This window comes from Crinia signifera, chromosome 6, assembly GCF_055691185.1.
Source record: "Crinia signifera chromosome 6, ASM5569118v1, whole genome shotgun sequence".
NCBI lineage: Eukaryota > Metazoa > Chordata > Amphibia > Anura > Myobatrachidae > Crinia > Crinia signifera.
Genome location: NC_139222.1, coordinates 66,801,002 through 66,824,860, shown reverse-complemented (window position 1 = coordinate 66,824,860; position 23,859 = coordinate 66,801,002). Strand labels below are relative to the sequence as shown.

General features: G+C 43.7%; 2 protein-coding genes across 5 annotated transcripts in view; one reads left to right on the top strand and one right to left on the bottom strand.

Moving 5' to 3' along the window:
* ADK (adenosine kinase) overlaps positions 1-18,062 on the bottom strand; it is a 279,777-nt gene extending 261,715 nt beyond the window's left edge. The window contains exon 1 of the mRNA XM_083146206.1: positions 17,842-18,062. Within this exon, the coding sequence (XP_083002332.1) occupies positions 17,842-17,903 (62 nt within the window). The 5' untranslated portion in view covers positions 17,904-18,062. The remainder of the gene's footprint in view (positions 1-17,841) is intronic.
* AP3M1 (adaptor related protein complex 3 subunit mu 1) overlaps positions 1-23,859 on the top strand; it is a 55,470-nt gene that overhangs the window by 17,023 nt on the left and 14,588 nt on the right. For 3 of the 4 annotated variants that reach the window (XM_083146202.1, XM_083146204.1, XM_083146205.1), the window contains 2 exons: positions 21,928-22,203; positions 23,566-23,737. In XM_083146202.1, the coding sequence (XP_083002328.1) occupies positions 21,931-22,203; positions 23,566-23,737 (445 nt within the window). In that variant the 5' untranslated portion in view covers positions 21,928-21,930. Of the gene's footprint in view, positions 1-18,424; positions 18,583-21,927; positions 22,204-23,565; positions 23,738-23,859 lie in introns of those variants that run through there. The other variant, XM_083146203.1, reaches the window with a different exon arrangement.

Genomic DNA, 23,859 nt, shown 5'->3' with positions numbered 1-23,859 from the left:
CTCTTCACACCGTCATAAGGTGCCGCGCTTCCTTAATTTGTGAACGTTAGTATATGAGAAATATGGTTAGAATTGTATGAAAGATGCCCTGTATTGTAACTTGGGTGTCTGCGAATCGCGGGAGGAGGGGGTCGCGCGGGGTGGCATGAATTGCGGGAGGAGGGTCGCGGGGTGGTTGCTGCGAATTGCGGAAGGGGAGGGGTTGCAGAGAATCGGGGGTGGGTTGCCGCAAATCGTGGGAGGGGGGGTCGCGGGGGTTGTGCCGCAAATCGCGGGGGGTGACGCGAATCGCCACAAGAAAAAAATCAACACAGAAAGGTCAACACATGTAAATGTTGACATAAGTGTGGCAATTCATTGGTGTCCATGTCGACACATGACAATGGCATATATTCAATGCCGTGAGCGAGCCGTGACTGCGAGCAGGACTTTTTGCTCGCAGTCACCGCTCACCCTGTCAGTATTCAACTGACCCCCCTCATACGCAAATTCCCCCTCGCTCCGTTTTTTGAGCGAGGGGGAATTTGCGAATGTGCCTCCAAAAACTGCGAGAATCGAGGCTAATTACAGCGAGTTTGCTGCACTAGCCTCGGCTCTCGCAGTTTAGGGGAATCCTCGCTGTTCTGTGACGGCGAGGATTCCCCCGGAACGTTGCATAGTGCGAGCGGCCGGCGCGGCGGTTAAACTGCGAGGATCACTGGTTTTCTGTGATCCTCGCAGTTTAACCCCCTCGCCGGCCGCTCGCACCGGCATTGAATACCTGCCAAAGAATATGAAAACATTCAGAAAATGAGAAGAAATCTTCAAAAACTCATGTCAACCTTTTTCATTGTTGACTATAGCCATGTCAGTGTTTTGCATGTGCCATTTAATCCTGGGGCTGCTGCGAATTGCGGGGGGGGGGGGGGTGTGCCGCGAATCGCGCAAGGGGGGGGTTTCCCGCGAATCGCGGGAGGGGGGGTCGCGGGGAGGGTGGTTTTTGCCGCGAATCGTGGGAGGGGGGTCGCGGGGGAGGGTGGTTTGCCGCGAATCACGGGAGGAGGGGGGTCACGGGGGGGTCTTTTTGACGCGAATCGCGCGGGGGGGTGTGTGCCACAAATCGCAGGGAGGGGGTGGTGTGCGGCGGGGGGCGCTCACCTGGTGGCTGTGGAGTAGCAGTGCTGGGCAACATGGGGAGGCAGAGGGTGTCTGGCACTGTGGGCTCACTGGGCTGGTTCTCTGTCATGTGAGTCAGAGGCTCCACTCAGCGTTATACACACACTTTGAGTGAAAGATGTAGCCAAATATAGATCAATTTATTTAAATATTTTTTACTTTATTCAATGGAGTCTCTGCAACCCTAATAATTACTTCAGCCTTCTGTCCCCTGATGCAATGATTCTTATGTACTTGTCCTAAATTGTCAGGTACTGTAAGTCATTGTATTCTTGTTTTTGTTTATGTATTGGTAGGTGCTGCGGAGCTTGTGGTACCATATAAAAAAAAAATATATATAAATAATACTATGGGCCTGAAGCAAAGCTTCAAAAGTGATGAAATAGACTTATAAACAAACAACCAATCAGCTTCTGCCTTTTTTTTTCAAATAGTCTGACATGGCAGTTAGGAGCAGATTAGTGCATCTGGTCACATTTGTGATAATGATCAACTCATGAGACTTTGATGATCTAAACCAGGCATGTCCAACGTTGGCCCTCCAGATGTTGTGAAACTACACATCCCAGCACGCTTTGCAATAGTTTTAGCATTCTCTAATAGCAAAACTGTGGCAAAGCATGCTGGGATGTGTTTAGTTTCACAACATCTGGAGGGCCAAAGTTGGACATGCCTGATCTAAACATATGTTAAGTCTGAGTTCCTATGAAACAATTGCAAATATGATGAATATATTTGCAATTTAATCACTAACTTATTTATTCAAATTGTGTAACAGCCTCTTCTGTGTTTTTTTTTTTTTATTCTGTCCATTAAACAATTATATACTGGTAGAATGTGTGAACTGCTAAACATCAACCACAATATATACTCCATGTCATGAGGGGGATACAGTCATTGTGTCTACAGCAAGTTGGCCGACAATCATTAGGTCAACATGGGTCAAGGTCGACAGTCAAAAGGTCGACATTGGGGTTTTTCACTGGTTTTTTTTGAGCCAACAGGCGGTATTTCATGCCCTACCATCCACTAGGGCGTGGTGGGAGAATAAAATAGTGTGCCCGAAGCATCAGGAGCGATGTGGTGCACTTTAAACTGTGACCTCATCGACTGTGTCAACATTCAGGTAAAATAACTCTGAAAACCCCCATGTCGACCTTTTGACTGTCAACCTAATGTTTGTGTCGACCGATTGACCTGTTAACCTAACTCCATGTCGACCTAACGATTGTCGACCAACTTGCTGTAAACCCAATGATAACCCGTCATGAGAGAAGGCTTATGTAGGGTACACACCTGAACGACCATGATCATGCGATGATTACCTTGAAATCGTATGACGTTCAAACTGTAACCAACAACTCTGTTCGCCGTGGCAGCAGAAATGCGCATTTCAAAAACATTGAGCTCCCATTCGAATTTGCATTGCAAGTGAACAGACCAGAATAAGGTCCATAATGTGTATACAGAATATTTTTTATATAATACAATAACAGATACCACAACATTTTGTATTTCGATTTATTCTTTTTTTTTTTCTTTTCCCCAGTCATTATGGAGGGACATATATTGTATCCAAACTACCAAGAAGAAAAAAACATGCAAAAATGACTAACCCCTCCCCCCAATATATATACATTTTGGATGGATTTGCATTGCCAACTACTTTTTTTTTTTTTTACTTCTTAAACAAATGATTAGCGCAGTAGTTCCCAATCTGCGCGCTGTAAGACTCTTTGCAGAGGTGCCTCGTGTTGGTGATACAAGGACAAATCAAATAATTTATAGCCAAAGTGATGAATCTCTTTGCCTAAGAAAGCTTGGGAACCACAGGGCTAGCACATTCTGTAAAAGTACCAGCTGCCCAAATATTCTTCATTGTAAGATTTTGATCTTGCTCCAAAGTGATCCAAGGAAGCAAACTGTAATACCCCTTTTACACCAACGAAAAACCCAGGTCGGACCCAGGTCAGTGTTGGTGTAAATGGGACCAATGTATTTATACAAGAAGAGGAGAAAGGCTGTATGGGGGAACGCACAAATTATTAAAACGTAACTTTTATTGGTATGTATTAAGATGCCCTATATCCACATCGGGGGCACTTCATAAATAGCGAAAATAATGGAGAGGTTAAAACATTACATGAATTACACAGACAAAGTAAGTGATAGAAAAATAAAGAGTTTGTGTGTTAAAAACACATTTGTTAGTTAGGGAGCGATGTTATAGGATAGACTTGAAGACAAAGGAGATCCTTTATTTGAGGATCAGTTCATTAGGCCATATATTTGGCAAATAACAGTGGAGAAATATATACTGACAGTGAATGGTTGGTATTATAGTCAGGACCAAAATTGTCCACTTGTGATGGGTAAGCCACTCTCACTGGTTCCCCAATCGCAAGTGGTGGCAGGTTAGTGTATTTCGTGTGTTTGTGCTTGTAGATGGGCACTTATTATGAAGGGTGACCCCCTCTCACTGGTTCGCCCCTCACAAAGAAGGCGGGTTTGAGTAACACTCCTCAAATACTCAGAGGTATTTGTGTTAAATTCTCTGTCGAGTTATACTTAATTGTAGTATCCCGTTAGTGCCCTTTTTATAATTTTAATACACAGAAAAAAAGAAAAGAATTTTCCCACACAATTGCCACCAATAGTAATGTATCGCCACACTAGTATCTAGTATTATTTCAGGGATGTCACTCTCACTGGCATTACCTGTTAACACTGATATTTGGGTTATGCTACCCTAAAAGTGATAGCAGTAGTGCCACTCTAACTGGCATTTCCTGCTAGTCCCAGTAATCATATACAGTGTAATAGTGTACCAGTGTAGAAACACTAGAGATTATTGCACAGTTCAGTGTGAAAATTCCTATAATACAGCAATTCAAGTGGTATTATTTACTGGCTTAGATTGCCCTCTAGTGGTTAAACCACATGAATTATAGGCACACTACTGTTGCAACATTGTATTTCACATGTGTATTGGATACATTTACTGCTGCAATATCTTCTATTTCTCCTGACTTAAGTCTATCCACGTCCTATCTCATGCAATACATTTCATTTCTACCAATAGCAATTATATAATAAGCTGAGAGGACTAGTCCCTAATCTGACAGATGCCAACGCAGCGTTTCACTATTAAGCTTTTTCAACTTGAGTTCATATTAACCAAGAACTTTTTTGTGTGCCAAGAATCCCACTACCTCCAGGTTAGAGGGACAGCTATGGGGACGGCATGTGCCCCCTCATATGCCAACCTCTACCTGGGGTGGTGGGAGAAAGAATTTGTCTTTCATGAATCCATGGAGGAGTACACCCAAAACATTCTGATGTACTTTAGGTACATTGATGATGTACTCTTCCTGTGGGAGGGTGATCTAGCTGATTTGAAGAAATTCATTGGGATTCTCAATCAGAAGGATCTCAATCTTAAATTAACCTCTGAGGTAAATCAGAAGGAGATTAGTTTCCTGGATCTAAAAATTCGAGTAGATGAAGAAGGAACAATCTCTACAGACTTATTCAGGAAAAAAACAGCTACCAATAGCATATTACACTCTGACAGTTTCCACTTGCCCTCAACCATTAAAGCTATTCCAAAAGGAGAATTAATGAGGACAAAGAGGAACGTGTCGGACCCCGATGCCTTCCATGTGAGAGAGAAGGAACTTGTATCCCGATTTCAACGTCGAGGATACAGTAATCGACTCATTAGAAGGGCCACTGAACAAGTCAACGATATCTCCCGTGACCAACTTCTGAGACCAAAAAGAAAAGAAGACACACCTGAGACAATCCGATTTATCGGAACCTTTAACACCCACTGGCGAGAAATCAACTCAATTCTCCAGAAGCACTGGGAAGTCCTGAAATTGGATTCAGACCTTGCTCAAATATTACCCCCAAAGATCCAGACAAGTTGGAGAAGATCTAAAAATGTCAAAGATCGATTGGTCCATAGTCATCTGTCTAAGATAAACACATCTAAACCCATACACAAGGGTTCCAAGGCATGTGGAAATTGTAAAGCGTGTAGATTTATGACTCCACAACAGAATTTCTCAGATAAATTCAACAAAATCTGGAATATTGAGAGTCTTGTTACATGTACCACAGTGGGCACAGTGTATCATCTTGAGTGCCCATGTGGTAAAATCTACATTGGCAAAACAGCGCGTCCACTGAACCACTAGAGGGCAATCTAAGCCAGTAAATAATACCACTTGAATTGCTGTATTATAGGAATTTTCACACTGAACTGTGCAATAATCTCTAGTGTTTCTACACTGGTACACTATTACACTGTATATGATTACTGGGACTAGCAGGAAATGCCAGTTAGAGTGGCACTACTGCTATCACTTTTAGGGTAGCATAACCCAAATATCAGTGTTAACAGGTAATGCCAGTGAGAGTGACATCCCTGAAATAATACTAGATACTAGTGTGGCGATACATTACTATTGGTGGCAATTGTGTGGGAAAATTCTTTTCTTTTTTTCTGTGTATTAAAATTATAAAAAGGGCACTAACGGGATACTACAATTAAGTATAACTCGACAGAGAATTTAACACAAATACCTCTGAGTATTTGAGGAGTGTTACTCAAACCCGCCTTCTTTGTGAGGGGCGAACCAGTGAGAGGGGGTCACCCTTCATAATAAGTGCCCATCTACAAGCACAAACACACGAAATACACTAACCTGCCACCACTTGCGATTGGGGAACCAGTGAGAGTGGCTTACCCATCACAAGTGGACAATTTTGGTCCTGACTATAATACCAACCATTCACTGTCAGTATATATTTCTCCACTGTTATTTGCCAAATATATGGCCTAATGAACTGATCCTCAAATAAAGGATCTCCTTTGTCTTCAAGTCTATCCTATAACATCGCTCCCTAACTAACAAATGTGTTTTTAACACACAAACTCTTTATTTTTCTATCACTTACTTTGTCTGTGTAATTCATGTAATGTTTTAACCTCTCCATTATTTTCGCTATTTATGAAGTGCCCCCGATGTGGATATAGGGCATCTTAATACATACCAATAAAAGTTACGTTTTAATAATTTGTGCGTTCCCCCATACAGCCTTTCTCCTCTTCTTGTATAAATACATTGTTTCTGTAGGGAACTGCACCCCCCACGCTGTGGATTCAATATTTGGGGGTCTCCTGTTCCATATTTTTGGACCAAAATCTTGAATAAGGTTGTGCGGGTATATACCCAACTCTGTAAAGGGTTAACCCAAACGTAAATGGGACCAACCCAGGTCCATTGACACTGGTCTCCTACCCAGGTCCTGACCAGGGTTGAACACTGGTCGGACCTGGGTCGTGAGCGGTGTAAATGGTCCCAACCCAGGTCGGTACATCTGGGTAGTGCTGAAAGGATACCAGAAGCATGGGACGCCTTTCCGTAAGTCAGTACCATGCGTTCCACAGTGCAGAAGACAGCAACCCGTGCGGACAGTGCACACAGGCTGCTACCTGGCACTCCACAGGTGGACCTGTCACAACCCTATCTGGCACTAGGATGCAGCGCTGTCAGGCAGTAGTGGGACCAAGAGCTTAAAGGAGGAGGGTGCGTGATGTGCCTCCCACTCCAGTGACTCCATTTTTTAAGGGATATATACTTTACCTACAGAAATCATTTATGTTTGTTTTGGGGGGGCTGGGGGGAGGGGTATAGATTGTATGGTCAACCTAAAGATTGTCGACAGTCATAAGGTCGACATACTGCAAGGTAGACATGTGTCTAGGTCGACATGGGATAAGATCGACAGGTCATTAGGTCGACATGGTCTAGGTCGACAGTCAAAAGGTCAACATGGGGTTTTTCACTGGGTTTTTTTTTTACCCGAATGTCGACATAGTCGACATGGACACAGTTTTAAGTGTCCATGCACACTATTTTATTCTCCCACAATGCCCCAGTGCAGTGATGGCTAACCTTGACACTCCAGCTGTTGTTGAACTACACATCCCAGCATGCCCTGCATCAGTTTTAGCATGGCCAAATAGTAAAACTGTAGCAGGGCATGCTGGGATGTATAGTTCAATAACAGCTGGAGTGTCAAGGTTAGTCACCACTGCCCTAGTGGATATTAGGGCATGAAATACCGCCTGTCGGTATATGTCGGCTCATTAAACAGTGAAAAATCCTATGCCGACCTAATGACCTGTTGACCTTGTCCCATGTGGACCTTGCAGTATGTCAACCTAATGACTGTCGACCATCTTTAGGTCGACCAACTGACTGCTGCTGCAGGGGCAGAGCACATGGGTGATGCTGCACTTTTATACCGCTATGTGCGCTTCATCACTGAATATAACTTTTTGACAAAATATTTTGCTAAATAAACCAACTAACATTTTTCAATGCTAACTTTTCATGTCTTTTAATTTTTATTTAAATCATTGAGGGAAGGATGGCTGGCAGTTTATCAGTCCTAAAATTGACATTTTTAATGTCATCCATAGGGAAAAGCAGTGCTGACCCAGGTTCAGTGTAAATGGTGCAGACCCAGGTCCGACCCAGGTTGAAGTGCTGTGTGAATGGGGTATGAAGCAGGGTCCGACCCTGGAAACTTCCGTGTTCAAAGACCAGGGTCCGACCAGGGATTTTGGTGTAAAAGGGGTATTACCAACAACTCTGTGGCAACAGCATCATAAGCAGTTTGCTCATTAAAGACTACACAATATTTTATATGCAAAGAAAGTGTAGCCGCCATTTCTTATACTACCAAGAAAACGCTGCAGTTCAGTCTTACCGCTTTCAGATCGCAAATGCAGGGTCGCACCGGGACTTTGAAACTGTTCAGTCCCGATGACACTGCATGTGCGGTCTCTTCAGATCGCCTCTGCGAACCGGCAACATTGCTGGTTCGCTGACATCATGTGGGGGCGTGGCGGAGCATTGCCTCATCGGGGCGGGGGAGGAGGCAGCGCTTAGAGCTGGCGCTGCCTCCTCCATAGTGTGAAGGAGAAACGGGTCACTCAACCCGATTAACCCGTTTACACTGCACAGCAACAAACTGGTAAGAACCCTTTGTATTGCTGTGTTGCTACCGGTTAGTTTCACATCGCACTAATTACCAGGTTGAACCGGCAAGAAACAGTTTGGTATCCGGTAATTAGGTGCGATGTGAAAGAGGTATCAGTTTTACATCTGTGTCACAGCTTGGGACATTTTGGATTTTGTCAAAGAAGTATTCACCCATTTAATGTGAATCTACAGCCTGTAACCTTAGCGCACACACATATGAGTTCTATAGACAATGACAGGATATCTGTATAACGACATGCTGTAATGTTAATTTGGTCTTCATACACTCCTGCATGGTTAATGTTACACGATATGTACCCTTTGATAATTTGCAGGCTCACGAGTTGCCAGCTATGAAAGCTAGGTCTAAAATAAAGCACTACAGATGGGGTTGCATAAGTGTAACCTTCAGCAGCAGAGTGACAGTACGGGCAAATTATAACAAATGCTTCCAAACTCACTTCAAAATTCTTTATACACAAATAAACATACTGGTAACAATATTCTGTGTCCTAACAGTACTAGAGTATATATAAGCCCGCTCGAAGCAAAAGCTTCAAAAGCTAGTGTGCTACCTTCTGTTTTTGTGCATGTGTGAGAAAGAGATGCCGTTTCACTCTCTGCCAGCAGATGGCAGTGTTTTGAAGACTCACGGACACTAGATATATATCATCTATATAGCTATTTGAAAGACATTTTGGTGCAGACATGTCCCATCACCCTTCAGAATGATGATTTGGTTTTATATGTTGGTAGTAACCCATGGGCACATTGAATTTTAAAACCCAAAATTATGTTCAACCAAATGAGGGGATGTTCTTCACTCTAACCAAGTGTCAGATTATTAATGAAGTACTTGATCTGATTAATCTACAGATAATCCATATATTATACAGAGTCGGAACTGCTCCTGGTGATAGAATTGCCAGCCAACGGAAGGGAGCGTGCCTGCCCCGTTCCGTCGGGAGCCCATTGCCGCCGGTCCCCTGCATCTCCCCGCAGCCCCTGCCAGCTCCCCCCACCCAACTCCCTGAAGCGGAGATGGGCAGGGAAAGCGCTCCCAGCCGCCATGCTGATGGGGGGAGACGTGCGTGCGCTTGAGATGCTCACGCATCCCTGTCAGATGGCGCGCCTCTACGCCAGCTAAGGGAATCTGGCAAGTCCCTGCGCTGGCTGAGACTTGGTTAACAAACTGTGTTCCGTGGCACCGAGCACTTGCAGGGGAGCCTTGGGTTGGTGGACCAGGACCAATTTAAAATTATTTATGGTAATTGTAACAGGCAAAACTAGTGCTGGTGGCTTCCAATCATAAACAATGTGAACAAACAGAAGTGAATCCTGCCCCTCACCACATAACTGACCACAAGAATAACAAACACAATTTACTTAATTTAATATTTTGTTATAAATTACTGAATACAGCTTTTGGCCTGGACAAAATTTCTTGTACTATAGGGAGCCGGTATTTGAAAAAGGGAACCACCGCCTTTAACCAGGCATGTCCAAACGATGGCCTGTTGTGAAACTGAAAGTCCCATCATGTTTTGCCATTAGGGGATGCTAAAACAATGGCAAGGCATGCTGAGATGTGTAGTTTCACCACAGCTGGGGGGGGGCACAGTTTGGACATGTCTGCCTGAAGCAGTTCACTGCAGCATCTCCAGTTTCCATACACTTGGCATGTGCCAGAGTCTGCAACCATTCAGCCACTTGCATTCTAGCTCCCGCCGCCGCGGTGACGATCAGAAATGTGTGAAAAGTGACACTCAAATCGGGACTCTTTGCCCATTAGGTTCCCCTTTACTGTATAGGAGAAACTGTTAATAAATAAATATCAGGAGGTAATAAACAATTGAATTCCCCCCATGTCACATTAATCCTTCACCGCCCTACCTGAGGCGTCATTTACATAGGAAGCCTCAATATGAGTTTATGGGTACTAACCATCAAATAATATATCTGTCAAATATACACTATCTACAGCTCTTTGTATGAACTTTTTTCTTTTTTTTAATAGTCATATCACACTCTGTACGCTATACAAAATAATCCACACCAAAACAAAAGTAACACATCCACAGAAACATTTATGATACCAGAAACCGAAGTTTCCATATTAATTTTCTGAATATACATTAACCCTTTGAGTGCAAAGTTAATTTGTCTAAATTGTTGTGAAAACTGGCAAACATTTTAATTTATTATAATGACCTGTAATGTTTACCGTTCATAGGAAATTATTATATTTATACATTTTTATTTTTATAACAAATGTGAGCGACGCTGGCATTTTTAGGCGATATTTTGCATCTCCCACTGAGGTGTTGGTACCCAAAGGGTTAATATTCCAAAGTCTTTCTGTGCGACACATATCTTTATATTTCCAATCTAGACATTTCAGAAGTTGGGTTCATTAAGCCTTTTGTATAATACCCCTTTTACACCGCCTCAAAACTCAGAATCTTCGGCAGGTCAGAGGCAGTGTAAATCTGTCACGCCGTGTCCCTTTACACGGGACCTCTACCCAGGTCCTGACCTGGGTGGAACATGGCTAGGACCTGGGTAGAGGGCAGTGTAAATGGGTACGCCGGGTCAGATGACCCGGCTCCCATTTACATGAATGGGAGACGTCCAGCCTGCGGGGGGAGGGGAAAGAAGACAAAGCCTGCGCTGCTGTCTGCTATACTCTGCAGCGGAGTAGGTGAATGGATGCTTGTGTGCGGCATTCATTCACCTCCCGGACGGCGGCTGGAGGGGTACACGGGGGCAGCCCAGCAGCTTACCTTGGTGCTGGGCTGCCCCCAGCACGGCAATCTGTGTATCCGGCGGGGATCACCGCGGTCCCGGCGCTTGGAGATTATGTCATCTCCAAGCGCCGCCTCCGTCTACACTGCAGGTGGGCACCGCAGTGTAAATAGAGTAAATCCCGGGACCTTCTTCCAAATGCCAGGTCAGATCCGGGATTTTTGGTGTAAAAGGGTATAAGCAATAGAATGTCACTGTGAAAGACAAGTAAGCAATATTTTATTTGCGCACACCATATGCAGACGATCTGTAGAGATGTGTCCACATCTAGCCCCTTTTCACGTTAAACAGCCCTTCTAGTAGCACGTGTCAAGGGGCGATTCAGTAGAGCCATGTATCTTTTTTGCAACTTGTTTTCCTGGAAACCACTGTAACGTTTCACTTCTTATGCAGATACAGCTGCAGTCACACAGAGTATAGGCATGCTGCATATTTGAATCAGCAGAAGCTGCTAGTTTTGCAAATATGATACATTTTAACGGAGAAAGTTGCACACAAATACGCACAGTGCTACCAGGTCACACTGAGCTCATGTGTTCTGTGTAAAGCACAAATGATAGATGTATGTAGATATCTGTACACAGAATATGTGGAACATTGTACATTCTTTAAAATCCTCCAATTACATAGGGAAGACTAGAGACACTGGTGTTAAGTGAGTGGAGTTTGGCACTTTCAAACATTTGCACAAAAATTCTGTCTCCTACCCCTGAAAGCCCCAGTGAATCTCTTTTTTTTTTTTTTTTTTGACTAACAGAGCCTTAAAGAAAAAGAAGGCGTTTGAGAGAGGGAGAGAAGGACAATAGTCATCACAGAGCTCACAATACACATAGCAAACAAGGAGGACAAGAGTGGGTGTCCAGAGTACCCCATGGAACTGGAAGAGCCCACACTGCAGTATATCATAAAACAATATACTAATCTGCTCTATTCAAACATGTAACAACAATTCTCAGTATGCAGCTGGTACAATACAATACTGCCTTTTATTCATAGTGGGATAGATAGCACTGGTCTGCATAAAGTAATACCACCTGTAGGTGGTATTACTTACCGCTGGGGTGTAGGGAGGGATTATGCCAGTGATGGCTAACCTTAACACTCCAGATGTTGTTGAACTAAACATCCCAGCATGCCCTGCTACAGTTTTACTATTTGGCCTTGCTAAAACTGATGAACTACACATCCCAGCATGCCCTGCAACAACAGCTAGAGTGTCAAGGTTAGCCATCACTGGATTATGCCATCCCTTCTCAGTAGGCTGAAACTGATTGCAATACTCAAACGCAACTATTTCACACTACACATGCAGCACCATGTTAAGATAAATATACCACAAATTCAACCTAACCTATGCCAAGATGGTTCCCCCAGATCCTGTGAACATTACTGCGGCATCTCACACTAGATCCACACCGCCTCTTTTGAAGAATCAGGAATGCACTTAACACTCACTATAAAGTATATTTAATAGAGTTCTGTTGTTGGTGAAAAGTTAGCCTGTAGGGTACAAGTACTACTGCCGTAATAAGATGACATCTCAGCTCCAAGCGTTTCGTGTTCGGTAAATGGAACTACATTACAGTGCTCAGGGGACTATGGATCACGAATGCAGCAAATATCAGTTACAGCTTTCATACATACCCACAATATATACTCCGTTTTCTGATTGATTTTCAAAGCATGCCACACTGATTCATAACCATGCATAATTTCCTATTATCCTGTACACAAATAGAATTGTACTACACAAAACTAAAAAAAATGTTTTGCTATAGACTGTTATTGCAACACTGTCAATACACATTTCTTGTTAAAGAGAAGTTTGAATCGGTGCCTGTTGGAACAGACTTTTCGGGTACTGGTGCTCGTCACTTTCTGTTTGGGATATTCTAGTCAGCTTCAGTGTTAAGTCCCATTATATGCCAAGCGCTGAACCGAAACAATGTCCTAAACACACTGTTTCCTGACAAACCATGAACACAGCACTCAGTGCCCACAGCATTCTGCCAACCATGGACAGACATCCCATTACTGTAGAGATGGGATCTCAATTTTTACAAGGCTCAAGCTGAGGTGTCTGCTGCCTTATTTTAGGGTTCAAATTGTGTTTACGTGCGACTGTTCCGGAATCTTAAGTACCACAGAGCCGAAAACAGATAAATGCACCATACAACCAGACCATAATACCATATGAATAAAGAACACATCCTGGATTCCAACTGTCGGAATGTTAGACTGTTAGAATCCTGGCCTGTTTTCACTCAGCTTGACAGTATATGGACTGATTGAATTGTGGATTGTCTAGATCCAGCCGTGAATTCGACAATCCACGGCCGTTTTTCGACAAAACAGACACAACTGGTTTTAAAGTCAGATGTGTTTTGTCGAATTCCACCTACAACGTTGTCAGAAACGGTAGCATTGAATAGGCGGCCACCACTATTTCTTCAGTCGGAAATAGAGACGGGGATTGAATACCCCCCTATATCTCAGGGAAACGGTCATCTGTCAGACCACACTTAGGTCGACAGTCATTAGGTCGACTGGCCCCAAGGTCGACATGGCCCAAGGTTGACATGGGGTTAGGTCGACAGTCATTAGGTCGACCCCAGAAGGTCGACTGGCCCCAAGGTTAACATGAGTTTCACTGTTGTTTGAGCCGACAGGCGGTATATCATGCCCTACCATCCACTAGGGCGTGGTGGGAGAATAAAATAGTGTGCCCGAAGCATTGCGAGCGATGTGAGGGGCTGCGGTTCAACTCCAACTGTGTCCATGTTGACTGTGTCGACATTCAGGTAAAAAAAACAGTGAAAAACTCATGTCGACCTAAACCCATGTCGACCTTTAACCCGGTCGACCTTGGGGCCAGTCGACCTAATGACTGCAGACCTAAGTCTGGTCTGACAGATGTACCGCTTCCATATCTCATAGCTTGTGGAGAGGGAAAAAAAGTTGTGAGAGATAAAAGTACCAATCTGCTCTACACCATTGTTTTCACGGTATCTGGAAGGCTGACAGACGATTTCTAGGTCAACAACATATCGTGGACATGGGGAAAACGTCAACATGAGTTTTGTACATGTCCGCAATCCACATGTACTAGGCATTGCAAACAGTAAAGTGTGCTGGATGGAGCGAGGCACCTGGCCTGAAGCTTGCTGAGTTAACTGGCCATGTGAGGTGATGCAGTACACTAATTGGGGGTCTATGTGCTTGCACGTGACACGGACACCAAAAAAAAGTGAAAACATCACGTCAGTCTTTTCATGTGTCGACCTAGACATCGGCACCATTTTTCAAACCGCATGTAAGGTAGAAACCGATTAGTAATTTATCTCTCACAATTTTTATTTCAGCTTTGATTAAAAAAAAAAAACACTTATTCAAATTAAAGCTAAATCTGAAAGATAGATATCTATACACAAAGGCATGGGAAACCCTATTACATAATTATTAATTCTACAACTTCATTTCTGTTAAGTAATGATCTGCACTTATGTACTCATACTATCTCGTTTCGACATTGTTCTGTGAATAATGTTGAACTTTGAGTTTCTGTGACAGCTGTGTGAAAAGAACTTTGGGCCTTATTCAGATCTGAGCTCAGTACAAATTTGTTTGGAAAATGGGCCAAACCATATGCACTGCAGGTGGGGCAGATGTAACATGTATATAGAGTTACATTTGTGTGAGTTATTTTGTTTCTGTGCAGGGTAAAATATTTTTACACTGCAATTTAGATTTCAGTTTCAACACACACCACCCAAATGTAACTCTTTCTATACATGTTACATCTGCCCCATCTGGTATAACCAGCAGATGAGCGGCTTTCCCGGCGATGATGCGGGAGCGCGCAGAAGCGCTCATCGCCAGGGCATACACACTGGGTGGCTTTCAGCTGAAAGCCTCTCAAACAGGCTGTTTTGAGCGGCTTTCAGCTCAGTCACCCAGTGTGTATGGGCCTTTAGTCATAATATGCTTGGATAAAAAAAGTTGATATACAAAACAGATTTCTAAACAGGAGCATAGGAAAAAAGTGTATTTGGCAATAGTACAATGAATGACTAGCTAGCACTTCACCATGAGGAGGCCCCACCACCTTCCTGCCACATAAGAGGACATAACACCTCTTATTCATTACCAGCTATTTTTATAGTGTACACCTAATCTGCAGCAATTTACAGAGAATATTTGACCGGGTATAGATTGTATGGTCGACCTAAAGATGGTCAACAATCATTAGATCGACACCAGGTCGACATGGACTAGTCTAGGTCAACATGGTGTTTTTCACTTTTTTTTACCCGAATGTCGACACAGTTTTGAGTGCGCTGGCTTGCTATGCTCAGCACACTATTTTATTCTCCTACCACGCCCTAGTAGATGGTAGGGCATCAGTCGGCACATATTGGCTCAAATGCTTGAGTGTCGACCTAATGCTTGTATTGACCTAACGACCTGTTGACCTTGTGCCATGCCGATATACACCCCTGTCAACCTTGAATGTTCAGAGAGAGAGGATTTGGACGAGTTATTTTGTTTCTGTGCAGGGTAAATACTGGCTGCTTTAATTTTACACTGCAATTTAGATTTCATTTTGAACACACCCCTCCCAAATGTAACTAACTCTCTCTGCACATGTTACATCTGCCCCACCTGGTTTTGTCCATCTACAACAATTGCAGCATTGCTATCATGTCTGAATCAGGCCCAATACACCTACCTGTATATTTTTGGATGGTGGGAACAAACCTGAGCACCCAGAGGAAACCCGCGCAAACACGGGGAGACTATACAAACTCCACACAATCATGGCAACCAGCCAACAGGTAACATTTCTTAAGTGCAGTCTATAAAAAATGATATGTAGCAGCTAATTGGCTGCTACAGTACTGTCAGCTTCTTCACAGCTTCATGAACATACCCCATAGCACATTTATTGTATAACACATAGGGTTTTATTTACCAAGATGGCAGTTCTAGTTAAGATGGGATGTTGCTATGGGCAACCAATCAGAATCTACTTTTTTAGCACCTGCTAGAAGATATTAGATATAATCTGATTGGTAGCCCATAGCAACATCCCATCTTAGTTAATAAACCCCATAGGGTTCATTCTAGCACCCTGCATCTTCCAAAACCCATGCACTTCCCCCTTCCCTGTCTGGGGTGTTGCTCTCTTCTGTGGTGTTTCTAGCACATGTCTGGTTTGTAAATCACTGCTAAAATACAGACCACACTGTGCTAGACACAGAAAGTGAATCCCCAGGCAGGGTAGAAGAACTGTATAGGTATTGAAAGATGCAGGGTGCTAGAATGAACATTAATACAGATCAGGAACATCATCTAGGATAAAGTTATTTACATGACTTTTACCAGGAGTAGGAAACTCCTTTAGACAGAGAGCCCCCAAAATAAACCCCTTTCTCCGTGCAAAAGTATTTCAATTTAGCAGGTAATCCTAAATGCATGGTTTCACACTCAACCAGACAACAGAGGTATGAAGAACAATACATATCAGCAGCAGGTACTCAGGGACTTCTTTAGAAAAGATATATATATATATATATATATATATATATATATATATATATATATATATATATATATTCTCATCATAGGGATTACTGCACAATTAAAGAATGTCTGGCCCTCCCCTTTAAAATGTAAGCTCTCACGAGCAGGGCCCTCTTGCCTCATGTTATTTGCCATCCCTTAAACCAGGCATGTCCAACGTTGGCCCTCCAGATGTCGTGAAACTACACAACCCAGCATGCTTTGCAATAGTTTTAGAATTCTCTAATAGCAAAACTGTGGCAAAGCATGCTGGGATATGTAGTTTCACAACATCTGGAGGGCCAACGTTGGACATGCCGGCCTTAAACCATATTTGATGCCACCCTGCTACTTTTTCCAGTATCCTCTGCTGATGCAGCTATGTTTAAATACCCTCTACTCGTAATCTATAAATGGCCCACATACACTTATGCGATTTGGGCAGATAAATTGTGTGAAATCGGCCAAACTCCCATGTGTCTGACATCCCGTCTGATTCAATGCACGGTCCCACACACATTAGATCAGATCCGGAGGTCAGACCTGCTTGCACATGCGACCTCCGACTTGGACCCCCTCCTGGCAGTGGGGAACTGGGTCGCATGCAAAAAGGGCTGCATGCGATATATATGGCATGCGATCCTTCTTTCTGGGAAGGTACCGGGCAGCTCAAGTCTGATTGGATGGCTATGCACTGCTGCGAGAAGTCGCAGTAGTGGATGTCCACCTTAAGTCGCTGTTTTGCTTATTTGTGAATAAACTCTGTGATTGGGCGCTGCAGATCCCTTGTAGCACCATATTAATAAAGGATAATAAATGAACATAATATTAAATGTGAACTAGGATTACGCGTGATGCTTTTAACCAACACATTCTTGCAAAATATAAGAGGAAATACACACAGGATACAGTGTTCCAAGCAAGATATAGCAGTTGTTAATCAGCCACTTAGTGCACAACATTGTAACATAACAGAGTTTCAATATTTGCAATCCATCAGCAACCTCAATATAAACATGTTATCACAAAATCTCAGCAACTGATACAAATAAGGAACATAACCACAATAACAAAGGCACGCACAGTATATACTATGGGAAGAGTGCAGGGCAGGCTGATATTAGGAAAGGGGTGTGTGCCCCAGCAGCAGGCCACCATACACCTCACTGCCTGCACAACACATGCACAGGCTGAGCAGCATGCTTCCTGCTGGTCCAGTAACATCCATGCACGATGAGGGGGATGGATGGAGCGTTACCTCGGGGTCTTCTCCTCCAGCTTCTGCCTCTTGGGCTGGGGCTCTTCTGCTGCTACCTTCATGTTTCCTGGCGTTGGGGTCTCTGTGTTGCGTCTGTACCTATCACTGGGACTATCTCACTCTTGCCTGCTGTCTATCCTTCTCTCCCCGCCTGCTGCTGCCACTGCCTGTCTGTTCTTGCCGCTCTCCCTCTCCCCTCCCCATCCCTGCACAGCCTCCAGCACTAGCTCCGCCCACTTACAGAGGCCTTGCCCTTCCCGGGTATGGTCACTCAACAACCACCAGGGGGCCTTCCTGGGCGCTTAGTAGACCGTCATGGTGCCTGTGTTGGTTATTTTTACGCAAGGTTTTGACGTGCTAATAATGGGACAGTTTCCATGCATAGTAGATAATGCTGATTATCACGTACAACCAGCAAACCTACGAACAGTTAACTATGCAGCAACCTATTAACAGTTGACTAAACTATGCAGCAATGAGTGATAGCTTTATTATAAGCCCTGGCATCCGCTCTACATTACAAAGCCCGCTGCTCATGATGGAGTTGTGTGCATTGATTGGTTACAATAGCCCTCATTCCGTAACATATATTACCGGGACGTTTCCTGCTGGCAGCAAAAGACAACCCCTGTCGGGCGAGGTCCCATACGCCATCTTTGTTGGGGCAGAGCTGCTGCTGCAGGGCTGGCTAGGTGATGTGTCAGTCTGGGGCGACCTGCTGATTCCAATTGATTTACCTCGGTAATTTATTGTCTTGTTCTGAGTGTGTTTAACTTTTACCACGGTCTGTTAGTATAGTGTGGCTGTATTAGTTGTGTTGTTTTTTTGTATGTTATAGTAGAAAAACTTTCTTATGTTGCTCTACATTTTATATTATAATGGTATCTCACACCTCTTCGGACTAGGGAGCGAGCATGCATGTAGCACTGCGGTGTACTGGACGTAAGGTCATATGTCCATAGCCACTTTACTCACATTAATTCTTGAATTAACATCTGTGCATCACTACCTCTCTATCCATTAATATCAGTCACTTTATTCTGAATTCTATGTTTGTAAAACCAATCTTTCAGGCAATTCAGACATCTGTATGCACTGGCGTATCTATAATGGGTGCAAGGTGTATGGTGCACACCCTGCATCCATTTAATTCATAGTTGCCTACCCTTCTGCATTCTGCAGAAGACTCCCTGAAAAAGCAGCAATCTCCCTCTCTCCCTGATTAGTCTAGCAATCTTCCTCATGTTACTGAGCCCACATTATGTAGCTGTTACATTTTTGGGAAAAAAGGAATGAGAGATACATTAACATTGAATCATCAGCACCATTTCCCAGCGTTGGGGATAAAACACAATGGGGCAGATGTATTCAGCCTGGAGAAGAGATAAAGCACCAGCCAATAAACTGTTTGAAAATGACAGTTGGGAGTTGATTGGCTGGTGCTTTATCTCCTTTCACTTTATCTCTTCTCCAGGCTTAATACATCTGCCCCATTGTGTTTTATCCCCAATGCTGGGAAATGGTGCTTAAAATTCAATGTGAACTTTTTTTTTTTTTTTGGTGGGCCCTACATAAGGAAGAGGCCCTTTCTCAATGCTTCTTGAGAGACCCCTCTCTCCACAGCAGTTCTTAATTGTATGCCTAATAATAGTGCCTTGATTCATTTTCAGAACCTTAGAAGTGCCCTAGGTAATGTTGTACCCTGTTTTATTTTACCAAGCATTGTAGTTTCCATGATGTCACATTGTAGGCCTTACTGGACACCTCCCCCCCAAGTGTTTACAGAATCTTATTATTCTGTGCACTAGATCATCAAAAATATCCCCAATGTAAAGTGTGGTCAAACACCATATTTCCCATGTAAGACCATCCTTATTCTTGCAGTCAGTAGGAACATTTATCTGTAGTCTTCAAAGTTCATTTTGGACGTACTGATAAGGTACACTTCTGTAGAGAGCCTTGACTCTGTTCACTGGGCTATTAATGAGGACTTTGATTAGCGTACCTGATAATTTCCCTGTGGTGACTGACCTATACCCCTGTCACTGGAGCACACTCCCTCTCTGGCTCTCCACCTCTTAACAAAAACAAGATCCACTGGATCTTATCGGCTATCCGGCTGCCACATGTTTTGGAGTCAAAACACGTGACAGCTGATAGCCAATAAGTTCCTGTTTTGAGATCCGGATAAATCCACATCTGCACGTCCCTAGTTAGAATGAGAGCTGGGCCTCTAAGGCTGCTATAGCCCAGCAATGGAAAACGCCAATTATCCCCTCCATTCAAGGTATAGAAGCCAAAATTCAGAAACACTTTATATATGAAACAGCTCCCAGTCCATACAACCCCCCTTCACCTCTCACCAGAAATAAATGGGTTAAATGGTCTTTATACAAAAATATCGACTCTACTCAGACCTTCCAAACACATAACCCTTCAATTGACAGCTTACACTCCCCTTCTTCTTCTTCTTCTTCTTCTTCTTCATAGTTACTTAGAAACTGTATACTAGTGTTTGATAAATCGATTGTCATGCCTTCTGATTGTGCTCATCATTTTACTGTTGTCAGATATCTACTTGTATGGTTTATAACAGCAACAAGTCTGAACTAATGAGATATATATGATTACATCCTACTACCGTACAACTTGCGGTACTACTGTTCCCCTCCTTCCCCTTTTATTTCTCTCTCTCCCCTCCCCCACCCCACCCCACCCTTTGCACCCAATAACTATGTAATTGTACCGATCTTTGATCTATTTTGTATGGGTTTTATGTCAAAACTTTTTGGTACTTCCATAAAATTTCAATAAAAACGATTAATTAAAAAAAAAAATGAGAGCTGGAAGGCTATGATAAAGAAGCGGGTCTTGCTTTTTTTTTAAACTGTCTCTCCACTCTATTGCCCACACACACACACACACCTGTCTCTGTGTGGATTCTTAAGTTAACAGTCAATAGGTCGACTGCTATTAGTCGGCAGTGAAAAGGTTGGCCCATGTTTTAGGTCGACCTGAAAATAGGTGATATGAGTTTTTAAGTGTACCGCATTCCCTTGCATGTCTCGCTGTGCTCTGCACACTTATAATCTAAGGGCCCCCATACACTGCAGTGATTTGGGCCGATTTCACACGTTCCCGATGGATCGGGCCGAGAAATCCGCCCAAATCGGATGTCTTTGATGTCCCCTCGGGTCCGATGCACGGTCCTGTGCATGCATGTTCGACCTTTGGCCTCTCTCCCAGCCGCAGAGAACAGGTCATGTGATAGGACTGCATGCAATCGATATGATACGTATGCGATACTGCAGCCCAGGAAGGTCCCGTGCAGCTCGCGGGAGATCGGCTGGCCATACACTGCTGCGATACATAGCTTAAATAATGTACGTGAAACAGAATTATTTTGGAAACTACTTGGTGCATGTGATCAGTTGTGTTTTCTTTATTAATCTTTCTGAATGTTTTCTGTAGCAGCAATTTTTTTTCCCATCTGCTATCTATACTGTGCGCTGTTATGTTCTTTATTTATTGTACATCAACTTTCAATAAATCTGTGTTTCCGAACGCTAGTACTCTGGGTGCATGTTTTCCAGATGTCCAAGTTTATATAAAGGTGTATTCACTATTGGCTGACACAGTATACAAGATCCACAGGTGGTGCTATTTGTTATTTGTTATTTCACTAGTGATACTGGGGAGATTTGCAAAAGGGTGCCGGACGGCTTCCCGACAGTCAGTACTCCGACGTTGGAATCCCGACTGCTCCCTTGTGGGGGTCCACAACCCCCATAGAGGGAGAATAAAATAGGTGGCGAGCGCAGCGTGGCGTGCGCAGTAGGCCCACAAGGGGCATCATTGCGCTCCCCACGCTGTGCAGTCGGGATTCCGACGTCTGACTAATGACTGTCGGAATCATGACTGTTGGAGTATTATACCACACCCCTGTAAAACATGTCCTGTTAGGAGAATTGAGAGTTGGGAAACACTGAAATACATAAAAGATTGCTATCTAGTATAACCGCAAGTTTATGTAGACATACCTGGTAGAAATATTAGCTGATACTGTTGTGTATATAATTCTTGCAGAAGATGATCCACAGCCTCTTCCTCATCAATGGTTCGGGTGACATCTTCTTAGAGAAGCACTGGAAAAGCGTGGTCAGCCGCTCGGTCTGTGACTATTTCTTTGAGGCTCAGGAGAAAGCGGCAGATGTTGAAAATGTGCCTCCTGTCATCTCCACTCCTCATCATTACCTTATCAGCATCTATAGGGAGAAGATGTTCTTTGTGGCAGTTGTTCAGAGTGAGGTGACACCACTCTTTGTAATAGAATTCCTGCACCGAGTCGCTGACACATTTCAGGTGATTATAGAGGAGACCTACTGTATATATTTGTTTGTCATACATTTATTATATACACATAAAGTACTAAGGAATACAGTCTGCTATATAATCTCCAGTTAGAAGATGGGCTGTCTGATAATATGAATTAAACGGGATGCAGTTAATTTGCCGGCGGTCGGGATCCCGGCGGTCGGAATCCCGACACTGGAATCCCGACCGCCGAAATCCCGAAACTTTCTCCCTCTGTGGGTGTCCACGACACCCATAGAGGGAGAATAAAATAGCGTGCCGAGCGTAGCGAGGCACCGGGCCCGCTGCGTGGCGAGCGCAGCGAGCCCGCAAGGGGGGGCGATCCATGTCCCCCCCCTTGTCGGGATTCCGACCGCCGGGATCCCGACCGCCGGCAAATCGTATCGGATCCAATTAAACAGTATATTGATGGCTACATAATTATTTTCATAGAAATAATAATAATGCTGGTTAGTGCCTTTATATATTATTTGTATCAGCAAGACGTACAACCATACACAAAAACAGGATTTATTGGTCTCTTTTTGGTTAAGTGTTTAGGCCAGGCATGGCCAACCTGTAACTGCAGCTGCCATGAAACTACAAGTCTCAGGATGGCCTTCCCTGTTTTAGCATTCCTGTACAGAAAAACTATGGAAGGGCATGCTGGGACTTTGTAGTTTCACAACAGGTGGAGAGCTACTGGTTGGCCAAGCCTGGTCTAGGCTAATGTAGCCATTGCATGATTTTATCTGTTACCAGCAACACAGAGCTAACGTGTGGCTCCTACATAACTGTATGTCTGGCAGTGTGCGGCCATAAGAAACAATTATTTCAATAGATTAACTACACACCTATATAGGTTCTAGCACCCGCCATCTTTGAAATTTCATGCAGTTCCTGTTCCTTGCCTGGGGTGTCGTTGTCTGCTGTAGGTCTGGCTTGCATATCAGTGCTGATATACAGACAACACTGTGCTAGAAGCACTACAGCAGACAGTGACACCCCAGGCAGGGAGGAGGAACTACATGAGGGTGCTCGAATGAACGCTACCTATATAAGATTTCTATTAAAGAAAATACAATAAAATGACTTGCATTTGGGCGGTTCGTATTTCAGCATAGGTCCACTCTGGTTGTTCCCCACAGCCTCCAGAGTCTGATTAGTTGGCTTACCGACTCCATAACCACCTTACCGACTCCATAACCACCTATGCTACATGTTTAGTGGAAAGGATTACATTATCTGGAAATGTTAGAAGTACCATTAGCCGGATGAAAAGACTTCTCCTTTCCTCAAGTGGTGTTCACTGTCAGATATATTATGGTAGACATTTGAGCTCAGCATAAGCCTTATTTCTGTTCTTGTCAGGATTACTTTGGAGAGAGCTCAGAGAACTGTCTGAAGGACAATGTGGTGATAGTCTATGAGCTGCTGGAAGAGATGTTGGATAATGGATTTCCTCTGGCCACAGAGTCCAATATTCTGAAGGAATTGATCAAGCCCCCAACAATTCTGCGATCTGTAGTGAACTCTCTCACAGGTCTGTGACACCTTCCCTGGCTATTATGATATATTTGGGTTGCTTAGTTGATTGCAATGGAAGAATACTATTCATGGTGCTGAGAAGGGGGCATGTACTAATTATCTGGGCCCGGGCTTCTG